The sequence below is a fragment of the Myotis myotis genome, unplaced genomic scaffold (genome assembly GCF_014108235.1).
Source record: "Myotis myotis isolate mMyoMyo1 unplaced genomic scaffold, mMyoMyo1.p scaffold_m19_p_8, whole genome shotgun sequence".
Classification (NCBI taxonomy): Eukaryota; Metazoa; Chordata; class Mammalia; order Chiroptera; family Vespertilionidae; genus Myotis; species Myotis myotis.
Window position 1 is genome coordinate 86,643,875 of NW_023416390.1, and position 24,884 is coordinate 86,668,758.

The 24,884-nt window shown below is 57.8% G+C and overlaps 1 protein-coding gene across 4 annotated transcripts in view; it reads right to left on the reverse strand.

The window, feature by feature from the left end:
- TFCP2L1 (transcription factor CP2 like 1) overlaps positions 1-24,884 on the reverse strand; it is a 62,501-nt gene that overhangs the window by 16,621 nt on the left and 20,996 nt on the right. For 2 of the 4 annotated variants that reach the window (XM_036319239.1, XM_036319241.1), the window contains exons 3-12: positions 15,201-15,277; positions 14,607-14,712; positions 13,949-14,055; positions 11,887-12,039; positions 9,461-9,571; positions 6,875-6,966; positions 6,378-6,432; positions 6,152-6,245; positions 2,423-2,513; positions 1,400-1,503 (exon numbers count right to left, since the gene is read on the reverse strand). In XM_036319239.1, coding sequence (XP_036175132.1) covers positions 1,400-1,503; positions 2,423-2,513; positions 6,152-6,245; positions 6,378-6,432; positions 6,875-6,966; positions 9,461-9,571; positions 11,887-12,039; positions 13,949-14,055; positions 14,607-14,712; positions 15,201-15,277 — 990 coding nt within the window. The remainder of the gene's footprint in view (positions 1-1,399; positions 1,504-2,422; positions 2,514-6,151; positions 6,246-6,377; positions 6,433-6,874; positions 6,967-9,460; positions 9,572-11,886; positions 12,040-13,948; positions 14,056-14,606; positions 14,713-15,200; positions 15,278-24,884) is intronic. The other 2 variants (XM_036319240.1, XM_036319242.1) reach the window with 2 other exon arrangements.

The window sequence follows — 24,884 nt, forward strand, 5'->3', positions numbered from 1 at the left end:
CAAGTCCTAACTCTGCCACCCGGGACAATCCCCACTCCTCTAGGAGCCTTGGGGGTCCTGTCAGCACCTGCACTGCAAAGCCACGACCAGTTAAATCACGAACCGTGCATGGAACACCTGCCCTCTCCCTGGGCCAACCTGGCCCCTCCCTTGTGCCGACCTGGCCCCTCTCCCCGTGCGGACCTGTCTCCTCTCCCCGTGCAGACCTGGCCCCTTTCCCCCCAGGTCCCTCTCCCCGTGCGGACCTGGCCGCTCTCCCCGTGCGGACCTGGCCCCTCTCCCCGTGCGGCCCTGGCCCCTCTCCCCGTGCGGACCTGGCCCCTCTCCCCGTGCGGACCTGGCCCCTCTCCCCGTGCGGACCTGTCTCCTCTCCCCGTGCGGACCTAGCCCCTCTCCGCTGTGTGGCACGCGGCACTTGGCTCTGTGCTTCGCAGGCCGACCACGCCGAGAGCAGGGGCACCGGGGCTTCACCAGAAGTATGAAGGCCACACTAAGGGCTCAGAAGCCAGCACCAGGGTCCCAATGTTTGGATCCTGGCTCTGCCACTTACAACGCTGTCACCTTGGGCATCAGCTGTGCCTCTGTGCCCACAGTGAGACCTCGTTAGCAACCGTTCCTCCTGAGAAGCAGATAAGCGACCACGTGGGCAGCCTTGCGGCAGGGGCTGCAGCATGCTCCCTGCCGGGGGCTGCAGAGCAGACGGCTCCTGCAGACACGGCACCCAGGACGCCACGGCGGCTCGCACTCGGCGTGCAGGGCTCACAGCGGGAGCTCTCTGCTCGCCTCCCTGGACCTCACACAACACAGGGCAGTGGTGCTGTGCTCCCTTTACACACGTGGAAGCTGACGCAAGGGCCCCGGTACCTGCCCCAGGACACGGGGCCGCCAGGGGCACGGCCAGCACTGGTTCTCAGGGACGGCTGACCTCAAAGCTTGTGTCCTCTCTCGCACTGCCCCAAACTCCCACCCAAGAAGCCCTGTGCCCCTCGGGGCTCCGGGACCCCTCAGCGGCGTTCCTGAGCCCTCATGCAGCAGCCACACCCTCCGGCCGGGGTCACAGGGTGACGTGCTCCTGGGACCACAGCCACCGAGCCACATGTCGCCCGTCCAGGAGCCAGAAGGCCCAGCTCCCAGTCCGACCACGAGAACCTCAGCGGCTTTGGGGGACACACCCACACTCTGGGCCCCTGTTTCCTGGGGTATAAAATAAGTAAGCTGGACCAGAGATATCTGGGGGATACCTTCCACCTTAAACATTTCCATCCCAGGATGAAGTTCAGCAAAACTTATCCTGCAAGAACCGAAGTGAGGGGATCAGGGACTCATTCTCAGTGAGAGCCCTGGTGCTTCTTCCGTTCTATTGCCACCCATTACCGGTCGGGGGGGGCCCACAGCTCACCACACAGACCGCTGTCCCCACCGCCGTCCCGCTTCTGCTGCAGGGGTGCCCGGCTCTGCTCCACCTCCTGACAGACATAAATGGTCATCTTCGGCCTCACGTTCCTGGCAGGAAGAAAGGAAGTAAATAGCAGGTGTGGGAGACCAAACTCTGTTGTTGCAGATTGTTCCAGAACACAGGGCGACCCAGCCGCCGGAAGGTCAGGGAGAAAGGAAAGGCCGTGGGGGTGCAGAATGCCTTTCATGGTGGGGGTGGGGCAGAATCCCAGCCAGGCCAACCTGCTGAGGGGCTCTGCCCAGAACAGGAACCTCCAGAACGAGGCATTTCGCAGGGTCACGAGAGCAAACCCTTCCTCAGGCTGACTGCACCGGGACATTCTAGAATGTTACGTGCATAACGCCTTCCATCCTCACACCACCTACGAGGGAGCAGGGACCGCCATCCCCATCCTACTGATGGGGAAACAGGCTCACAGGGGTCAGGGCCTTCACCCAGCTGCAAAGCTCCTGAGGGCAGATCGGGTTCAAACCCAGGCTCTCACTCTACTACCCACGTGTAGATATTGGGATTTAAATTCATTAGTTAAAGCTTAAAACTCCGTTTGTCAGATCAAGCGCTCCATGGCACGGCCAGGGCTGCTGCCCTGATTACCCCATGGCCAGAGCGCTGCCGTGACGGCAGGCAGTGCCCAGGACCCAGCCCTGCTCCAGTCCTCCCAGAAACCACTCACAGGCTGAGCAGCCTGCCCAGCCCACGGTCCCTCTGGGAGGAGGCAGCCTGAACCCCACCACGCAGGCATCTGACAACCTGTGGCCAAAGGCCACGGCTCCTGGCAGACCGGGAGGAGGGGCCTTGCGGCCGGGGGTGCTGCAGCGGCTGCCGTCAGCCTTCGCTTCGGGTTCCCGGGTTCCAGTGCGTGCGCAGCCCCTGCCCCTCACCCTCCACCGCATCTCCTCCCACACTTGCCCCAAGGCCGTGTCGGCTTCCTGCCCGCCCTGCCTCCAGCTGGAGGCTGACACCCACCTGCCTTTGATGGCGTTGAAGAGCCGGATCCCATCTGCGGGGCCACAGATCTGCACCAGATCATCTCGAGACATCTTCAGTAAGTCAGCACCTGGGCAGGCACGTGGGACTGCCCGTTACGCGGGACACAGAAAGGCTCCGTCCCCAAACCCCGCAGACCCGGCACCGGGGCAGAGGGCAGAGGAGGGCCGGGGACAGGGAGCCAGCCTCATCCTACCGGGCACCAGAGGAGGGCCGGGGACAGGGAGCCAGCCTCATCCTACCGGGCACCAGAGGAGGGCAGGGGACAGGGAGCCAGCCTCATCCTACCGGGCACCAGAGGAGGGCCGGGGACAGGGAGCCAGCCTCATCCTACCGGGCACCAGAGGAGGGCAGGGGACAGGGAGCCAGCCTCATCCTACCGGGCACCAGACGAGGGCAGGGGACAGGGAGCCAGCCTCATCCTACCGGGCACCAGAGGAGGGCCGGGGACAGGGAGCCAGCCTCATCCTACCGGGCACCAGGCGCTCCGTGGAGCGAGAAGCAGCAAAGAGCCAAACAACATCAGATCACAGCCCCAAGATGTCAGAAGCTACACGACATGCTCACAAGAGGCAGTAGGACAGGCGTTTACAGAGCTGTGCCTGCACCCCCCCAGCCCCAGCCTCTGTATTCTCGGCAGATGATGCGTGTGTACCTCTGAGGGGGCGGGGCATGGATTCCGTGTACACTCGTCTGCAGGCAGAATACATGCTCATTCATGGCTGCAGCCATTCCGCACGCACCGTGCAGCCAGCACACACACACGGGGCAGAGCGCGCCCAGCATCCCACAGCCCTCGCGCCAGCACTGCCCCGGCTCTGGGAACCGCTGTCCTGACTTCTTACAGTTAATACCATGTTTTGGGTACAATTCTGTAGGCACAACAGCTCCCTTCCCACTGGGGATGGAAGCCACCCTGCTGGTGGGGCTCAGTGGGTTGAGCGTCGTCCCATGCACCGAAAGGTCGCTGGTTTGATTCCCAGTCAGGGCACATACCCAGGTTGTGGGTTCGATCCCTGGTTGGGGTGCATACGGGAGGCAACCAATTGATGTTTTTCTCTCTCTCCCTCTCCCTTCTCTCTAAAATCAATAAAAACATTTATTTTTAAAGAAACCCAAAGTCCTTCCAGTGTCCCACAGGACCCTCAGCACCTCTCTCACCCTCCCTCCCCATCCCCTCAGCCCCTCAGCCGGATCCCTGCTGCATGGCCACACCAGGCAGGTGTCTCCTGGCAGCCTTGGCATTTCCCTCTGCTTGCAAAGCGAGCCCCACCCCTCCCCACAACCCACGGGGCCCGCTCTCTGGCCTCGTTTCAGCCTTTACTCAAGACCCCTTCTCAGTAAGGCCTATGCTGACCACCCTGCTCAAGACCACAGCCGGCCCTCCCTGCACCCCCTCCAGGCCAGGCCAGGCCCCTCCTCTGAGCCTTCCCATCCCAGATGGGTCACACCACTCTGCAACGCCTGGTTTATGTATCCACACTGACTCCGTGGGGACAGGGTCCCTGTCAGGCCCTCCTCACACGCCCCTTCCCATCCTGACAAAGGCTGAGCTGGAAAACAACTAGGGGCTTTCTTCCCACTGCCACAGAGGTCCTAGAGAGCCACTCTCCTCCTTGGTCTCTGGCCCTCCGGACTGACCTGCTCCTGTCCCCCTGGACTGACCTGCTCCTGTCCCTCTGGACTGACCTGCTCCTGTCCCTCTGGACTGACCTGCTCCTATCCCTCTGGACTGACCTGCTCCTGTCCCCTCTGGACTGACCTGCTCCTATCCCTCTGGACTGACCTGCTCCTGTCCCTCGGGGACTGACCTACTCCTGTCCCCTCTGGACTGACCTGCTCCTGTCCCTCTGGACTGACCTACTCCTGTCCCTCTGGACTGACCTGCTCCTGTCCCCTCTGGACTGACCTACTCCTGTCCCTCTGGACTGACCTGCTCCTGTCCCTCTGGACTGACCTACTCCTGTCCCTCTGGACTGACCTGCTCCTGTCCCTCTGCCTCTGGACTGACCTGCTCCTGTCCCTCTGGACTGACCTGCTCCTGTCCCCCTGGACTGACCTGCTCCTGTGCCTCTGGACTGACCTGCTCCTGTCCCTCTGGACCTCTGGACTGACCTGCTCCGGTCCCTCTGGACTGACCTGCTCCTGTCCCTCTGGACCTCTGGACTGACCTGCTCCTGTCCCCTCTGGACTGACCTGCTCCTGTTCCTGTCCCTCTGGACTGACCTGCTCCTGTCCCTCTGGACTGACCTGCTCCTGTCCCCTCTGGACTGACCTGCTCCTGTCCCTCTGCTCTGGACTGACCTGCTCCTGTCCCTCTGGACTGACCTGCTCCTGTCCCTCTGGACTGACCTGCTCCTGTCCCTCTGGACTGACCTGCTCCTGTCCCTCTGGACTGACCTGCTCCTGTCCCTCTGGACTGACCTTCTCCTGTCCCCTCTGGACTGACCTGCTCCTGTCCCTCTGGACTGACCTGCTCCTGTCCCTCTGGACTGACCTGCTCCTGTCCCTCTGGACTGACCTGCTCCTGTCCCTCTGGACTGACCTGCTCCTGTCCCTCTGGACTGACCTGCTCCTGTCCCCTCTGGACTGACCTGCTCCTATCCCTCTGGACTGACCTGCTCCTGTCCCTCTGGACTGACCTGCTCCTATCCCTCTGGACTGACCTGCTCCTGTCCCTCTGGACTGACCTGCTCCTATCCCTCTGGACTGACCTGCTCCTGTCCCTCTGGACTGACCTGCTCCTGTCCCTCTGGACTGACCTGCTCCTATCCCTCTGGACCTCTGGACTGACCTGCTCCTGTCCCCTCTGGACTGACCTGCTCCTGTCCCTCTGGACCTCTGGACTGACCTGCTCCTGTCCCTTTTGGACTGACCTGCTCCTGTCCCTTTTGGACTGACCTGCTCCTGTCCCTCTGGACTGACCTGCTCCTCTCCCTCTGGACCTCTGGACTGACCTGCTCCTGTCCCCTTTGGACTGACCTGCTCCTGTCCCCTCTGGACTGACCTGCTCCTGTCCCCTTTGGACTGACCTGCTCCTGTCCCCTCTGGACTGACCTGCTCCTGTCCCCTCTGGACTGCCCTGCTCCTGTCCCTCTGGACTGACCTGCTCCTGTCCCTCTGGACTGACCCTGCTCCCGTCCCTGTCCCTCTGGACTGACCCTGCTCCCGTCCCTGTCCCTCTGGACTCAACTCTGCTTGGTGGACGGCTCACGCTCAGTTTACCCTCGCACCCATAGCTCCTAGCTCCAGCTTCCGCCTGATGAGTCATCAGTAAGGCTTAAACACCTTTTAAAGAGATAGAACAGCTTTCCCTTCTCACCTGGGGCTTCGCCCCCACCGTCCAGGAGTGGCCCTGGACCCCATGTGACGAGCAGCATTTGGTGGGAGAGCTACCAGGGAGGCTTGTCGCATGTGCACTGGCCTGCGTGGCTCAGGGGCCAACCCAGGCAGACAGGAGCCTGGCAGGTGTGGCGGACGCTGACAAGGTGCCAGGTGACCCTCCCTTAGAGCCGCACTTGGCTGGGAGCTTCTCGGGCAGGACTCCGGCACTCAGCACGTGGCCCAGGTCAGCAAGTGTGAGTGAGTGGCCCACACCGCTCTGGGTCCCCAGGACAAACCACAGCCCCGGTCCCGGGAGGTAACTGGCCTTGCTGCGCAGTTCCGAGGTCCCCATTTCCAAGGTCCCGCATGTCCACAGTCGCTCACCTGAGAAGCTGGCGAAGAGCCGGCAGAACTGCGAGAACCTGTGGCGGTGCAGCCACTGCTGGGCGTCCTGGATGGAGGCGGACGGGAGCAGGTGCTGCGGGAGAGGGGGGAGCCTTGACATGGCGGCCCAGGGCCCAGGGACAGGCCGCGGGGCCAGGATGCCATGGGGCCGCGGGGACAGGATGGGCAGGGCCCAGGGACAAGACACGCAGGGCCGCACACTTACATCGCTGCCCACGGGCAGGGTCTCCAGCGGGTGGGAGTGGGTCGGTGAGGTGCTGCTGCAAAGGAAGCGGCAGATGTGAGTGCGAGGCCTCGGGGCTGGTGCAGGTCCTCACCTGCCTGTTGCTCCTCCCCCCTCAGCTCGGAGGCTGTTGTATTTATTTTTTTTAACATATTTTTGTTTTATTGATTTGAGAGAGAGAGGTTAAGGAGAGGGAGCGAGAGAGAAACATGAATGCTGAGAGAGAAACATTGATCAGCTGCCTCCTGCACTGGAGGAGGGGACAGGGTGGGCACTGGGCTGCCGACAACATTCAGAGAAGCTGTCCAAGCACAAAAAGCTGGGCAAGTGCTAAACATATTGTGAGTGCAGCACCCGTCAGCCACCCTGACACCCACATCGAGGCCAGGCTACAGGAGAGAAGATGTGAAGAGGAAGGGCAGGGAAAGAATCATGCCTGTCATCCCTGCAGGGGCGGGGGGGAGCGGGGTCACACATACCCTTCGCCGAGGCCGAAGCTGTTTGGAGAGCCGTTGTAGCTGGGGGACGGGGCGCTGTTCACCTGGTAGGCCACGTCGGGCCACGGGGAGCACTGCGGGGAGAGAGCGCAGGCAGCGGTGACTGCCGCGGAGCTCCAGGAGAAGCCAGACCTGCCGGCGCCTGGGCTGCACCGAGTTGCATCCACTGAAGTCAACGGACAAACCCACGGACCCTTCAACACCCGGCTGCCTTCACCCTGTGGCCCCGTGAGCCCGGACAGGAGGCTCACCCCACCCCAATAATCGAAGACAGCAGCAGAGACCAGATGCGCAGCAGGTCATCCCGGAGCAAAGTGGACACATGTCTCTGTGAGCTTCCTAGCCGTCAAACCAAACAGGGACACACCATCGGCCACCCGACTACTGGGCCCACGAGAGAGGAAAACAAAAGCGGGCGGCTGCCCACAGCAGGTCCCAGGGCAGACAGATGGGTGCAAAGGCAGGAAGCAGGGAGCTCGGACCAGACAACTCCCAAACAAGAAACTGCTGGGAAGCCCAGCAGACGGGCCTTCGCGTTCACCAGCAGCCTCGTCCGCTCAGTCCTGTGGGTGTAGGGCACGCAGGCGCCCTGCTCCAGCTCAGGGAGACAGCAGCACCAGATGCACCCTCGACCTCGAGGAACTTCTTGTGCAGAAGCCGAAGGTGAGTACGCGGAGGGTCCCAGAGGAAGCAGACGCACGGGGCTGGCCTGCTGGGAAGCCAGCGACGGCTCACCTGCCTTCCCCGTGACAACACTTCTTTGGAGAGGCCAGTCTAAAGCGTTCCTGAAGACGCACTGTCACCAGCAAGGGCTGGTGAATATTTACCTCTGCTCTCAGTGTGGCTGGGTTTGTTGTGTAAACCCCAGCGGAACAAACTGACGAGATACAAAGGAGCCGTCACCTTACACGGTCCCAGGCCAGGGGGTGCTGCGCCGGCCACGCCACATTGTGCAGGGCGTGGAAAGATGCATGACACACAGGCCCGTCCACACGAGGAAGCCACAGGAGCACGGGGTGCAGAGGCCGAATGAGGCTCAGCCCGGAGGCCGAGGAGAGCAGCAGCCCGGGCAGAACTCAGCCTGGGCACCACCCGGGCCTGAGCTGGCCCCGCAGTGCAGGCTGGCACTGCTTCATGCGCCGGGAGGGGGTGCAAGGTGGGGGGAGGCAGGATTCTCTGGCCGCTGTTACCCTCAGATAAACGCCAGCACACATCTGTCTCTGCCATTAAATTAACTCCCATGCTCTCTCATTACAGATAGTCTTCCACATGTGGCTTACTACACGTACACACATGCATACCCACATGCACACACACACACACACACACACACACAGGCAGCTCGTCAGTCAGGACCAGGCCAGTCCTCAGAGACACTCTGCCTGGGTCTCACCCTTAACACAGCCTTAACCTCGCCACGGCCATGGCTGGGCCTTACATATCTGTGGGGCCTTCTGAATAGGTCAAGCTACTCAGTGAACAAACACCACCTAGGAACTGGCCGGACTGCAGAACACAGCAGGGACCAGCTGTTTAAAAACAATCATGGAGCCTGTACTAAGAGAGGTGACACCAGCAGTGACCTGTGACCGGAGAAAAAGGCCTGTGACCGTGAGCATCTCAGAAGTGCCCGGGACAGAGGATGGTGGAGCAGGCTGGTACTGGCATCAGGGCTAAGAGAAAATGCATTCTGCGGGGCCATGGTGGCTCAGTGTTGAACCCGGAGGTCACGGTTTGATTCCCGGTCAGGGCACATGCCTGGGTTGGGGGCTCGATTCCCAGTGTGGGGTGTGCCGGAGGCAGCCGATCAACGATTCTCTGCCATCATTGATGCTTCTATCTCTATCTCCCTCTCCCTTCCTCTCTGAAATCAATAAAAAGTATATTTTTTTAAAAAGAGAAAATGCATTCTGGTATCTACCCAAACCCCAAAACAGCAAGGGTTCACACCCTCTGAGCCAGCAATGCTGCTCCGAAAACGGGAGCTGCAGACATTCTCCCACTGAGAACGCCTCGTGCACCAGGCTCACGGCACCTGTCTGAAGAGGCAAGAGCCGGGAAACAACAATGTCCACCAACGACAAAGGCAACAAGCGGGGTAAAGACCTAGAAAGCTCTCTATGAACAGATAGGGAGCAGACTCCAAGATACACTATTAGATTTAAAAAAAAGGCAAGCTGCAGACCAGGATGTCTGTGTGCACTGCTGGTGTAAACCCGTGTACAGACTGGAGTCCCTGGCAGAGCAAGTCGGGCCAGATTCAGAGCTGCTGGCTGCCCTGGGGCGAGGACTGCGAGGCTGAGCAGCGGCGGGAGGGGCCTTTCCTAATGTCTATTCTCTTACAGCTTTTGAACTGGGGACCTATTACCTATTTTTGAAAAGTAATGCCCTGATTTTGAAAAGTGCAGACAACTACAAGTTATTTCTGAAACGCTTTTTGGCCTCGGGGCCTGGTCAGAGGAAGACAGCTCCAAACCGGAGAGCACACCACCACCACCGGGGCTCTCAAAACAGCACTCCCCGAGCTGGGAACCCCCCGAGACTCGCCCGCAGCGCCAGGCCGCTCACCTCGGTGAGAATGGTGGTTTCATAGGACGGCTGGTACTTCTCCTTCTCCTGGGCGGTTCTCTTCTCCATCTTCTCTCGGTCGGTCTTTTGTTTGCGGTCTGCTCCCTTCGGCTACAAAGGCAGAGCACAGGGGGCCGATTAGCCCACAGCAGGCAGGGATGGCGATCGGTGGAGGACCCAGGGCTGGGCGGTGGCCACGAAGCCTGCAAGAGCCCAGGCAGGATCTTGTGGGCCGGCCGGACAGCCTCGCTCTCTTCCCAGACATCGAGCGCAAGTCCTCCTGCCTGGAGCCCTTCCCCGCCCCAGGGAACTCAGCCTGCCACGGGGCTGCAGGCCGCTGGGGGGCGGGGGGAGGGGGGAGTACCGGGGAAAGGAACCCCAAGAGCCATGACAACGCCAATGCACTCCCTGGCTTAGCCATGGATGGGAGGGAAGAGAGCTGGGGGTTGCCGGTCGGGGTTTGGCCCACGCTTACAGGCTGTGAGCTCCCAGACACGTCATGAAGGCCTCCAGGCCCCCCAACACCAGGACTCCTGCCACTCGAGGCTCACACGTCACATGAGGTCTCTGCCCTGACAGAGCCTGTCTGGGTGCCTGTGAGCTTGAGGGACTTGAGGTGTCCTGACCTCACAGGTACTCTCATCCCCTCATTTACAGGGGAGGAACCAAGTGCTGACCAGGTCACGGTTCAGATGTGAGAGCAGGGGTGCGCCGGCTAGCCGGCCCTAGCAGGCTGCGGACGGAACCGCTGGGCTCTGGCGTCCAGGGCTCACAGTGGGGTTGGCGAGTTCCGATATCAAGCACCTAGCAGCCCAGGACTGAGCAGTACTATGCACACACAGGCCACACACAGTGGGCAGTCAGTGAGCAAAGCTCACTCTCCAGTTCAATGGCCTCGTCAAGGATTTCCACCCTCCGGCACCTTCCTCAGGCACAGCTGTTGGCTCCCAGCTCGGGGGATTTTAGGAAACAGTGCTCAGAGTGATGCCCACGCTGCACAGAGGCGGGCTTGCAGGGGGTCATACGGGGACATAAGGACAGGCCCAGTGTTCAGCGGGAGGGCAGGCATGTGGCCGCCAAGCCCACATCACCTGCTCCGCCCCCGGGCCCTGTTCCCCAGAAGACACAGAGCAAGGCTGTGCCTGCGTGTGGGACACACTCAGCCCGGTGACACCACAGGGCGCTGCTGGCCAGAGGGGCCCTGTCTTCCCTTGCAAAGGCCCCGAGACCCACACAGAGCCCCAGGTCAGGCCTCCAAAAGCCAGTGCTTCCCAGGGAGGGGGGCGACCAGGGTGGGAGAGCGACGGACAGGTCGGCTGGACTCGGCCTGACACATGCAAACACCTGTTTGAACGACCTCTGTGACTGGCGTGGCGGGTGGGCGCTGTGCCCCCTCGGGACAGGAGGTGCCACGCCTTTGTCGGGTCACTCAGACACGGCAGCAGCACGGCTGGCCCAGTTCCCCAAACACCTGGTGTGCGGTCAAGGAGCCTGGTGGGAGGGCCCTCACTGCTAAGTTTCTGCCTCAGGTGCAGAAAGGGGAGCCAGGGAGCCATGGGCTACCGAGACGAGGGCACAGTCCCTGTCTTTCCTTGAGGGAAAGTCCAAGTGTCTCCTTGGGAGGAAACACAATTTTTAAATGTGCAAAAGCACCCATTCTTATCAAATGGAGGTGAGCGCGGACACACGCGATGCTGGAAGCTGAGGGTGGGCACGGCAGGAGCCCGTCCCAGGACACGGGGATGGAGGCAGGAGCCCGTCCCAGGACACGGGGATGGAGGCAGGAGCCCGTCCCAGGACACGGGGATGGAGGCAGGAGCCCGTCCCAGGACACGGGGATGGAGGCAGGAGCCCGTCCCAGGACACGGGGATGGAGGCAGGAGCCCGTCCCAGGACACGGGGATGGAGGCAGGAGCCCGTCCCAGGACACGGCGGCGCAGGCAGGAGCCCGTCCCAGGACACGGGGATGGAGGCAGGAGCCCGTCCCAGGACACGGGGATGGAGGCAGGAGCCCGTCCCAGGACACGGCGGCGCAGGCAGGAGCCCGTCCCAGGACACGGGATGGAGGCAGGAGCCCGTCCCAGGACACGGCGGCGCAGGCAGGAGCCCGTCCCAGGACACGGGGATGGAGGCAGGAGCCCGTCCCAGGACACGGGGATGGAGGCAGGAGCCCGTCCCAGGACACGGGGATGGAGGCAGGAGCCCGTCCCAGGACACGGGGATGGAGGCAGGAGCCCGTCCCAGGACACGGGGATGGAGGCAGGAGCCCGTCCCAGGACACGGGGATGGAGGCAGGAGCCCAATCAAGGCTCCTTGCTGGGCGCCCACGTGGCACTGCGAGAATGTCTGGTGTCGCTGTCCGGCGTTGGAGGAAGCAGGCGTGCCCGGGGCAGGGACCGTGGTGGGCGTGGCGAGGCCGTCCCTACCTTGAACACCTTGATCTGGCAGCTGGCGGAGTGCAAGTGCTCGGTGTACTCCCCATTCTCGTTCTGCTTAAACGTGTCGATCTGCACTCGGAAAGGCACCCCCTTCTCGCCCCCGTGCTTCCTCGGGGTGAACTCTGTGCTGATGCAGTGCACCTGGGAGGGGAGACGTGGGGCTGCTGGGGGAGGGGCCAGGCGGGCTCCTCTCCAAGGAAGGCGCCCATCCTGCCTGGTCGGTGCACACCCAACCTCCCCTCTCCCGCAGCGCTGCCCATGCCACCGGGCAGGTGGTCTCTCCACCGCCCTCTCCACAAAGACATGCCCTCCCACCTTTGTCCCTTGACCTCGGAGGCCCTGCCTGACCAGCTAAGTCCTGGCCATTGCTCCAGGCCTGCTGACCCCAGGAGCCCCCTCCCCCCTCCCCCAGAACCTCCCTTGGCAAATGTTACAGGCAGCAGGGGGGGTGGGGGCGACGGCGCAGCTTAGCCCCTACGGCCTGGCATCCAGGTTACGTGGGCCAGGCCGGGAGGTGACCAGAAGGCCGGAACCACCTCTGTACTTACTACACGGAGGGCACTTGATATGAATTTATTGTTATAATGCTGTTTGTTTTAGTACAATACATACTATGATAACACAATAAGGTAATAACTTTAAAATACAAGAGTATTATAATCATGGAGAAAAGGTCATGAACTTCTACTGAGCCATTGTTATGAACTGGGCACTGTGGTGATGGCTTTATATTCATTACTAGTCTCTGAAGAGAAGAGGCTCACCAAGGGCCCCGCGGGAGGGAGAGCCACACGGGCCCGCGGCAGGCGTGCGGTCACGCCCTCAGCGGCTCAGTCTCCTGCTGTGCTGACCATGAAGCTGGACCCACACACAGGGCTTGACCGTTAAGTAATTAACTTAATAACAGAAACTCTTAAGGACCGTTTTTTTACCTCAAATATGCTAGGGAAGACTTTATTTTATAAAAAGCTTCCATAGTCATAAGCAAACCACACACAGGATTCTAAAACATTCCCATCCTTTTCCCAGCCCCGTGACCAACAAGCTCTGGTTATGAGTACGCACACTCCTCCCCTGCAACCCCCTGGCCCCCAGCAGAGGGCAGGGCCCAGCAGCGCCTGCACGGGCTGGTTTGAGAAACCCAGCATGGACCCCCCCAGGGCCACCCCCTCCTGCATACCCCCCAGTGGGCAGCCCCCCTCCTGCATACCCCCCAGCGGGCAGCCCCCCTCCTGCATACCCCCCAGCGGGCAGCCCCCCTCCTGTGTACCCCCCCGTGGGCAGCCTCCTCCTGCGTAGCCCCCAGCGGGCAGCCCTCCTCCTGCGTACCCCCCAGTGGGCAGCCCCCCTCCTGCGTACCCCCCAGTGGGCAGCCCCCCCGCATACCCTCCAGTGGGCAGCCCCCCTCCTGCATACCCCCCAGCGGGCAGCCCCCTTCCTGCGTACCCCCAGTGGGCAGCCCCCCGCATACCCCCCAGTGGGCAGCCCCCCTGAATACCCCCCAGTGGGCAGCCCCCCTCCTGCGAACCCCCCAGTGGGCAGCCCCCCTGCGTACCCCCAGTGGGCAGCACCCCTCCTGTGTACCCCCCCATGGACAGCCTCCTCCTGTGTAGCCCCCAGCGGGCAGCCCCCCTCCTGCGTACCCCCCGGTGGGCAGCCCCCCCGCATACCTCCAGTGGGCAGCCCCCCTCCTGCATACCCCCCAGCGGGCAGCCCCCTTCCTGCGTACCCCCCAGTGGGCAGCCCCCCGCGTACCCCCCAGTGGGAAGTCCCCCTGAATACCCCCCAGTGGGTAGCCCCCCTCCTGCGAACCCCCCAGTGGGCAGCCCCCCCCCCGCGTACCCCCAGTGGGCAGCCCCCCCTGCTTACCCCCCAGTGGGCAGCCCCCTTCCTGCGTACACCCCAGTGGGCAGCCCCCCCCGCATACCCCCCAGTGGGCAGCACCCCTCCTGCGTACCCCCAGTGGGCAGCCTCCCCGCGTACCCCCAAGTGGGAAGCCCCTCCCCCCTGCATACCCCTCAGCGGGCAGCCCACCCCCCCCACCACATACCTGAATGAACGCCGAGGCTCTCTTCGAAGGGTCCCACAAAAACTCGACAGTGTTCAGCTGGGTCGGGCTGGCCCTGGGGTCCAAGATACCAACAGACAGTGGAATATCTGCACACACACAAAGCGCACTGTCAGCCACGCCGATGCTGAAGGCGGGACCATCTCAGGCCCCGCTCTAACCACGGAGACGCCAAACGTTCAGAAACCAGGCCGTGCAAAGCTCCTTTGGCAGCAAGCCTGGCGTGGGTTGCCATGAAGCTGTTAGTCGTGGTCCAATCTGCGTGAACGGTCCTGTTATTTGCTGCAGAAAGGACTGTGCTCGACTGCCTGTTGGAGGCATGTCCGATGCTGTGTCCACGCACCACAGCCTGTCACTCCAGCTTCTGAATTCCAAAACCCGTCTGCCCAAAGGCTGTGGACGAAGGATACGGACCACTGCCTGAGCCCCGAGCTTCCGTCTCCACGCCCACCTGCGATGCCAGCCTTCCCGTTATCGCTTATCAACATCCTTTAACACGTGATCCTTCTCAAAGCTTCCCTGGGACTCCTGGCAGCAGGCCTGGTGACTGCCAGCTCCCACAGGGTTTCACACAAGACAGGGGCCCTAAGGTGCCCCTCCCAGGCCAGGTGGCGTCCAGGAAGAAGCCCAACATGCTCACCGAGGTCCAGGATCCGGTCCCCAGGCCGGCTCCACCGCCAGCCCTCCAGCTGCTGGTGCTCTGTGTACTGCAGCCGACGGTCATGGAAAACCACACGGATGATGCTCTGGCAGGGAAACGGGCGGGAGGAGCTGAGTGTGGGCACCAAGAGGAACCCACCTCCCGCCTTCTGAGCCAGGGCGCCCCCACCCTCAAGGTCGCCCCTCCTGGTGTCGTCCGCCCCGGGCGCCCCACTCCCGCCACAGAGTCCCAGCAACATGAACAGCAGCGAGCAGACTGCTGCCTGCCCTTTGTCCATGACGACTGAGTGCTTTACAGACACGGCTACTTGTCATTCCTTCTGTGCTGATGAGCCAACGGAAGCTCAGACAAGCTCAGGGAGTGGCCAACCTGGAGCCCAGAGCCTCGTCCATCAGCCCACGCCACTCGGCTCTCGGCTGTGGCGTCCTAGTCCCTGGGAGAGCACCCGGGGAACAGGGGCCCACTCCCTCTGGGGTTTTCCCCAAACCCCCATGCCACTCCTGACCACCACAGCGCGCCCAGCGCTGAGACCCCCACGGCCCCTCAGGGAGGGAGAGCGCCCCACAGACTTACCTTGACGTACTTTGTGTTCAGATCCTGGAAGTCTCCCAGCTTCCGATTCTCCAGCAGCCGAATTTCATAAGACTGACCTGGAGGAAGGTTAGTACAGTTCCCACTTGTGAGTGTTTCCAAATGTGGGCTCACCAGCTAGCGGCCTTCCAGCCTCCTCAGCGCCGCCCAGGCTCGCGGCCGGGAGGAAAGCCCAGCGCCAGCTCCGGGCCCCCTGGGCGGGCAGCCCCGTCTGTCTACCACCTGGCTGGGCCAAGGGCACCCCAGGTAACACACCACCTGACCCTTGAGAGGCAGCACCTCTATAATTTTCACAGAAATAGAATCCAACCCGATACAGTTAGCATTACAGTCATGGAACATAACTTTGTATTCCTTCACAAAGAATGTCCCCGCACACTCGGATGGAGAGCAGCTACCGAAATCCACGTCAGAGTAAACAGCCAACCACCCCTCCCGACAACAGGTCTAACTAAATAACTAAAGAAGAGAAAGCCTGTTAATCATTGTCTTAGGTGCAGATGAGAGCATTCACCAAGTTAAAAGAATTCCACGTATTTGAAAGGGTGAGGGCATTCTGCTTGGTGCCATGGAGCCGGCACAAGCTGGTTAGAGTATAAAAGGAAAAGAGATTCATGCACAATAACAACAAAAACGTGAAAGTATCTATGACCAAGCTGCACACATGTCATTAGAAGAGAAAGTATAGCCTGAATAAAAGGGCACATCGTTTCTAGGGGAAAGGCCACACATCAAATGATGTCACTTTTCCCAAGTTAAATAAGTTTAACCACAACGCTACAACACCTGTCACAGCTTTACAAATCACAGAATAAATTATTTAATAGTTGGTATTGGTAAATCTGATTCACTGTTTTTTTTTAAAAAAAATGTTTTTTTAAATAATGATAGTCTACGAGAAATTACAAAAATAGAACAGAAAGGCCCTGGTGCCCAGCCAGCGTGCCCTGTGGTGGCACCAGGAACCGGCTGTGGCACCAAGTTAACTAAGCCCAGGCCTTGCTCAGGCTGCCCTGGGTTTGCAGGTTTCTCTCTCATCTGTGTGTTTGTGTGTACAGGTCTGTTCAAATGTTCATCTGTTATGATTAGCTATTTTTTTCCAAAGTGCAGACCCTCACCTCACAGCAGATATCAAACCAAGTTACCACTGGATTTAAAAGTTAATTTCCCAAGGTTTTATTGTCACATGAATGACTACTTATCAGACAGTCAGTGGGGAAGGACTTTCTGAACCTAAAATCGTGGGCAGGGGGAGTGAAACCTAGCTGTATTTTTATATATATGTATATATATATATATATATATATATATATATATATATATACACACACACACACACACACACACACATACATACATATATATAAATATATATATATATATATTTTTATATATATATATATATATATATATATATATATATATGGTGCAAGCAACAAGTTAGGACACACACACCCAGTGACTAACAGTCTTAAAAATAGCTAAAAGAGAGCTGATCAGAAAAATACTAAGACCCCTTATAGTGGACTGAGTGGTGCCCTCCCAATAAGCCTGCACCCTCATCTCCAGGACCTGAGGGTTACCTAATTGGAAACAAGAGTCCTTGCAGATGCAAGGAGGTTAAGAAGTATGGGGTGAGGAGCTCGGCCTGGGTGTGTCCTGTGTCCCGGGCACAGGGACAGGTGTCCTTGTGAGAGACACACAGAGGGAAGGAGGAGGAGCCGTGGGCACAGGGACAGATACAGCCACGCCTCCTGGAGCCCCACCAGACGAGGAGGCAGAGAACAGGCCGGCCCCTGAGGCCCCAGGGAGTTGGGCCAGGTTGATTCCCGGCGTCCAGCCTCCAGACCTGCTGGAGAATCGACCTCCATGGCTCCGAGTTAGTTTGCTTGCAGGACCTTGCTGAAGGAGCCACAGGAAACTAACATACCCCCCCCACACACAATGAATAGAATGGACAAAAATATGAAATTAAGTCATTCGTCCCAAACATTGGCTGAGCTACAACTACGCACCGAATTCCGTGCGACTCCTCGGACAGAGCCAGCAGAGTGGACACAGCGCCCCCAGCTCCCGCAGCTCAGACACAGCCATCGGCAAACCTTCTTCTCCCCCAGCTTTCCCAGCCCGTCTCACAGCCCAGCGGACACTTGACGAACATGCCACGGCCCGCGCAGGGCGAGGCACTGGGCACATCATGCCAGAGGGAAGCGGCGCAAACCCCAAACTCTTGTTCTGCCCACTGCCCGTTCAGAAGTCACAACTCCCAGGAAGGCCTCGCAGACCTAACCAACACCTCTACCTTTCTGGGAAGTCGGATTTTTAACACACATTTCCAGGCTCCTGAGCTGACACTCCTCTGAGGGCAACGTAACCTGGAGCCTCTCACACCCTAACTGGTTTCCAGTGTCCTCCTGTTCCCAGGAGGAGAGCAATGGCCGGCATGAGGCCCAGCGCCCAGGTGCTCAGTACCTGGGTGGACAGGTGCCCCATGGCTCAATGAATACTGACGCAGCACGGCAGCACCCTCAGCTCATGCCCGGCAGGAGGCACCTGCTGCCCCATACAGAGCAGTTCTATAGTGGGGCTTGAGGCCCGGTCACAGCCTCCTCCTCCTCCTCCTCCTCCTCCTCCTCCTCCAGCAGCAGAGACCTGACCCAGGCCCAGGTCACAGACCCCTCTACCAGCAGCAGAGACCTGACCCAGGCCCAGGTCACAGCCCCCTCTACCAGCAGCAGAGACCTGACCCAGGCCCAGGTCACAGACCCCTCCACCAGCAGAGACCTGACCCAGGCCCAGGTCACAGCCCCCTCCACCAGCAGCAGAGACCTGACCCAGGCCCAGGTCACAGCCCCCTCCACCAGCAGCAGAGACCTGACCCAGGCCCAGGTCACAGACCCCTCCACCAGCAGCAGAGACCTGACCCAGGCCCAGGTCACAGCCCCCTCCACCAGCAGAGACCTGACCTGTGTGCTTCCCTACAGAACGTCCCTCCTTATCCCTGCCTCTTGCATGCACTCTAGAGCCCCTCCCAGTGACATGGCACCTACCTGACTCCCTCCTCAGGCCTGCCCCCCACCCCCACCCCCACCCCCACCCCCAGAGCCCTGCTCCCCTCAGCAGAGCACCATCCAGAAGACAGCTGTTCATCTCCATCCACCAGCTGATGTGCGAGGGGAAATCTCACTCAACCTGAAGTGCATGGGCATTCCTCTGCTTGGTGGGGTCTCCCTGGGGCGTGGGGGGGCCAGGAACTGAAGACACAGGCTGTTTAGCTCACCACTGTGCTGTTTGAGGAATAGCAGGTGCTCAGCAAAAGCCTGACCGTGATTTCACACTTTTTGCTATGCCACTGTGCTGGAACTACAGGGTTTGCAAAAGTAAGACACACGCCTGCCCTCAAAGGTTAGCAATTTTCTGGGGTACGTTGAACAGCACAGGAAAAGCACTACTGTAAGGCAGAATTTGAAAAATCTCTAAGAGGCGGGCAACACTCACCCAGAATGGGGAGGATGGTGAAAAGGTTAGAGGAGATAACATTAGAGACAGACTTTGAAGAGTGGGCAGGAGGGGAGAGCTGAAGGGAAGAGTGAATGAGAAAGCAATCCTCCGCAGCCCGTAGCAAGGAGGTGCGAGGGGAGAGATGCGCCTGGGGAACAGAGGGGCAGCTTCCACCCACTGGCCTCTGATCCAGTGGCAAGTCTGCTCAGGTATTAAGCCACCTGACCCTCAGACCACAGGATGGGGGCGTGTGGGAAGAGCCCACTGGTAGAAGGAAGCAGAGGCTCAGAGAGGTTACACTTGGACAAGCTCACACAGCAGTCAGTGGCAGAGCCAGGAGCAGAAACTAAATGCTTCCAGAACCTACTGCACGCTTTGCCACACCCTCCATGGGGGTGTCATTTGCTGGTCCGAGGACATGTAGTTCTACATGATTGCCAACTTCTCCTTTCTGGAAGTTATTTCTTGCTCAGCGAAGATGCCTATAGCATCTATTTTTCTTATTGAATTTATTGGGTGGCATCGGTTATTAACATTATATAGGTTTCAGGTGTGTAATTCTACAATCCATCATCTGTATATTGTATGTGTGTTCACCACCCAGCTCAAGTCTCCTTCCATCACCATCTATTCCCGCTCTACTGCCCGCAGCATCTGTGACATTAAGAGCACCCCTACCTTCACCATCCCAAGTTAAGATGGTGTTTCCCTCCTTCCTTCTTCCTTTAGGACCAGCAGTACCGACAAGTCCCAGGATGAGCTTAGACAGAGCACACTGACTCCACCTTCGTGCCTGTAAAATTCTCCGTTTCCTGCTCTCGGATCGCTGACCTCAACAGTGATCTGAGAGCAAAACGAAGTCACTGCAGGAATCACAGTAAAGCCTGTTCTAATTCCAGAATGCAAACTGTGGGAAAGAAAGACAAAGGCGAGCTATGCCACTTATGTGCATTATTTCATTTAGTCCTCTCAACAGTCCATAAGGAAAATACATTATTGACACCTTTTTTTTAATCCTCACCCAAGGATATGTTTGTTTTCTTTTACTGATATGAAAGAGAGGGGGGGGGGGGGAGAAAGAGAAACATTGATGTGAGAAAGAAACATCGATCAGTTGCCTCCCATAGATGCCCTGACCGGAGGGGCAGGGGGCGGGGGGCATCAAACCCACAACCTAGGTATGTGCTCATACCAGAAATTGAACCGCCAACCTTTTGGTGTACCAGGACAACACTCCAACCAACTGAGCCACCCAGCCAGGGCAACCCCATTATAGATGAAGAAATTATGATCCAGAGTGCCTTGCTGAAAATCAAACCTGGGTCTCTCTGACTCCAAGGACTAAACCCTAGCCAAACTACTCCACACAGTGTCTTCTTGCTTCAAATATTCACAGAGTCTATCTATTTCATTCCTCCTGAATTTCTTGATATTCACTTTATTGCATGACCCTCGTCCACACACCTAAACCCTCCCCACTTCCCTTAAGGCTCAAATCCTTATGCCCCAAGATCTTAGTTCTTTGAACCAAGAAGTGCTATGTGGATATGTAACTACACTGTGGCATAAGGTTTGATATTCGTTTCCTTCTAAAAAACTCATCTCCATGAAACACATGCTCCTAAACCATTTAAAAGACTCTGAAGGCTACAGTACCAAAACCATGTCATTTTTTTCATGGAGATAAACAGACCAATGGAGGTGGGGGAAGAGTTTACAAATACATTTTCAGATACTTGGAAACTTGATCTATGACAGTGAGAAAAAAGCTTTTCAATGGTGCAGGATGACTGGTTATCCATATGGAAAAATAAACCCCTACCTCACACCATATATAATAAATTCATTCCAGTTCTACAGGCATATCCTAAAGCAGAACTTGCTGTGCACCGGGAAACAGGCAAAAATGCTCATCACAGGGAGAAACTGTCAATAACCTACAGATTCAGCAATAAAAAGAGAGAGATGTTAATTCTTTTAACTTGGAATGGAATAGCAAATGGCACTTTTAATAAACAACATGGAGAAATCTCAGAAACATAATATTAAACAAAAAAGCTACATGGTGATATACATATAAATAACTTGTATAAAGTTTGAAGACATGCAAAACAATACTATTTATTTTTAGGGCTGACTATGCAAAGAGTAAAAATTTACGAATGTGCACTCAATCTCAAACCAACACCAACTTCACAAATTGGTTTTGCTTCTGGGGAAGAGGGAAGGCAACGAATGAGAAAAAAGTAAAAATCAGAAGCAAATTTGGCAAGGTTGAAAAAACTGGGTTGAGCGTGATTATTTGTTCTCTTATTCTCTGTAGCATTCAATCGATCTGAAATTAAAATATTTCCATCACACACACAACCATGGAGTGGGGAGGAATACTGGAGCCGGTCCTCGCTCTGTACTGCTTTCTGTTCAGCAGCCCTTGTACACCCCACCCTACCCTCTGTGCCAGGGACATGCTAGGTACAATCCCAAGATGCTGCCATAGGGTGCAGGGTGACTGACTGTCCCACTCATTCACACACCCCCTCACAATTTTGCCAATGAAATTAGAAACAGCCTGCAACATGAAGAGCCTCTTTTATTTAATCAACTCACTTTTTAAACTTAATTTTTTAAGTGTATATCATCCCCGCAAATACAAAATCAAAATCATATACCATAGCCCTAACCAGTTTGGCTCAGTGGATAGAGCGTCGGCCTGTGGACTGAAAGGTCCCGGGAGGCACATGCCCGGGTTGTGGCCTCAATCCCCAGTAGGGGATGTGCCAGAGGCAGCCATTCCATGATTCTCTCTCATCATTGATATTCCTATCTCTCTCTCCCTCTCCCTTCCTCTCTGAATCAATAAAAATATATATATCAATAAAAGAAACGGAAAAACAATAAAACCATGAAAATGATACATTTAAAATATATATCATAAACAGTAATTGTAAAAATTATATAGATATGCAACAATTGATGTTCTTCTCCGTACCCCAAAAATTACCTTGGGAACCTGGTCAGCACCCAGGTGTGGGGCCTGAGCTCACATCTGGACCCACCACTTACTATTGGCTCCATTTGTGAGCACTAGCTTCCACGTCTCCAAAAAGTGGACAGTGTCGGTACTTAAACGCAGGAGAGTGGGGGACTGAAGGTGTGTCCAGCCCCGCACGGCTGGCACACAGAGTCTTTGGCTGGACCTGCCTGCGCCCTGAGTGAGAGCACTGGTGGACAGTGCAGGGCAACCAGCTGTGGGGGCCTTTCCACAGCCTCAAAGCTTTCACTATCTCTGGCCCCACCCTCTACTTTGGAAATGTGAAAGGCCTTTTAAAGCAGAGAAGGAGAACGGGTTGGCACCAGGTGATGTAAACTATCCTCCACAGTCACCAGCCCAGCCCAGAGGGGGAGGGCCTGGAGCACTAGAGGGAGAGGAGAGGTGGCCACACCCTTTCCCCCCACCTCCTCACTCCCACCAGCAATGCCCAGAGCCCTGCCCCACCAGCTCAGCCCTCGGCAGAGGTGGGCTCCTCCGCTGGCCACAACCCTGGCAGAATGGCTTGGATCCAGACCAAAGGGCCCTGAACATTTGCAAGGGTTGGAGTTTCCCTCTACCCCAACCCTTGGCCTGAGCTTGGTTCAGCCTCCATTTGTCCCCTTCCTTACCTCCACCCCACACAGAAATGGGGGGGGGGGGGGGGGCGCGGCGTCGGGGGCAATGAGAATAAGGGATGGAAGAGAAAAGGTTTCCAAGGAACATGAAACGAAACTCACACATACAGCGCTCTACACTGTGCCTGCCCAGGGAGGAGCTCAGCTCACCTTTGCTTCCTCCCTCTTCCTTCACGCAACCACACATGTAACATCTGGCCCGGCATCAGCAGTTTCCCCACAAAGGCCGGACAGTAACTATTTTCAGCCTGCGGGCCACAGCTCTCTGTCACAACTACTGAACTCCACCACAGAAACAAGGAAGCAGCCACAGACAGTATGTGAGTGAATGGGCCTGGCTGTGTTCCAATAAAACTTTATTTGAATTTTCACAGGATGTTCAAGCTTCCTCTCAACTTCTTTGGGCACTTTCCACTTTCCCCCTCGGCTCTCCCGCATGACGGCTATGCTGTAGCTCCCCAACTGGACTGGAAGCCCTCAAGGCCCACGTACCAGTCCACCTGAACCCATTTGCACACTCACACCAGCCCCTGTACAGTACTGGCATGTGACAGGCCTGTAACTGACGGTGGCAGAATTTGATATAAATTCCCTAAAGCCAACAGCAGAGCTGGAACTAAGCCAAACGAGCAGAGAGTGAAAAGATGCTCCGCCTCCTAACAGTCACAGACATGCCAAGTGCAGGCAGTGCCACGCCAGCCTCGGCGGCAGCTAACTGCTCACCCTCCAGGACAAAAGATGGGGAGCGGCCTTCACATCTGCTGGACCGGAAGACAGTGCATCACGGCCCATTGGGCATTTTGACAACCATCAACACTGCAGACACCAACAGCCTGAGACCTAACTATGCCATCCAAGAAGTGCTGAATGGGTACGCAGTGTGATTGTACTTTTATTTAAAATGTTATACACATGCCCTTGTATTTGTGAGTCTGACAGTGGATCAAGAAGAATACTTCCCTTTTAAATTATGTACATTTTCAGCATCAACTTTTTAAAAACTAGGAATATATTACATATGAATTTAAAAAAGGGGGGGTAGGTGTTCATTCCACTCCAAGCATGTAACAGGTGTCCACAGGGGCAATGGTTGGTGTTTTTATTCCAGTGCCAGGCTGGAACCTAGGGCCCATCACACAGGTGGGCACTTGGGGAAAACAGTCTGCATTTCATCAATAAAACACCAAACACATGCAACTGAAGTCAGACAGAGAGAGGTCCTTCAACCCAGCCTCTCTCTGAGAGGCCACCTTGAGGACCCACAAGCACAATACGACTGTGCCCATTTTAGAGGTGAGGACACCAAGGCCCAGGGCAGGAGTGCTGTGCCCCAGTTGGCAGTGAAGACAGCACAGCCTGTGGCCTGGTCCGGGACAAGGGGGAGAGAGGATGTGACGTCAGGTCAGACGGGGCTGAGCCAGACCCTCCGTGTCCTGGCAAGTTCAGGAACTTCTCTGCAGCTCACGCTCCGCATCTGCAAAATGTTCCTCGCAGGCAGCTGTGAGGATCAGACGAGACAACATACTCAGCCTGGCCTGTAACAAGCCCTCAGCAAGTGCCAGTCACAACTGCCTCTTCCAAACAACAAGCCTCACATGCTCCCCCTGCACTGAGCCCCGCCCGCCCAGGCCCAGGCCACTGTACTCCAGCCCTGCTGCCCAAGGCCATCCAAGGTCACACAGCCAGGAGGAAGCCAAACTAGGACATGCCCCCAGGCCGGATGCCTCAACCCTCAACCGGAAGGGGCTTGGGGCAGAGGGGGAGATGGGTGGCAGGGGGAGGGCTTCTAGGCCTGAGGTAGGGAGGTGGGGGCGCCCATACGGCTGCTGCTGCCTCCCGGGGCCGTGCCCAGCGGGCTCTCCCGCGGAGTGGCTCTGCCCAGCAAGCGGAACCCAGGGCAGGGCCTCCCGCCCGGATCACAATGTTCCCAAGAACAGGAGGCAATTGCCCTGGCCGGCCAAGACTGACAGGTTGTTTACTTTCCAGCAGTTACTGCTTCGGGTGATTAATGCCACATAAAGCATGATGGAGGCCACCATCGCCTCAGAGAAAGGAGGGCTGGGCGCCAGCAGCCCTGCCCTGAGGGCAGACAGAGAGCATAACGCTGCGCACTGCCCAGCACGTGTGGCTCGTCCGGTCACTTGTATATGTGCAGTGTCATGCACGTGTGTGGACAGAGCACCCCACACAGGCCCGCTTCAGGGAGAAGGCTCCGCCGCCACAGGCCCAATCCCAGTCCTGAGGGCCGACCACCGGCGACCTCGGGTGAGGCGCTTCCCTCTCGCAAACACAGACGGCAGGGCCCAGGCCTCTGCCTGGCACTCAGCGGATCTCCGGTAAATACCAGTCCTTGGCCGGTGGTGGGCATGTGTGCGGACGCACAGAAGTCAGAGTCAGTCACGTCCTGCAGACACGTTAGAGAAACACATCGATTGGTTTTCTCCCACACGTGCCCGACAGGGGCTGGGGTCTGAACCTGAAACCCAGGCACATGCCCTT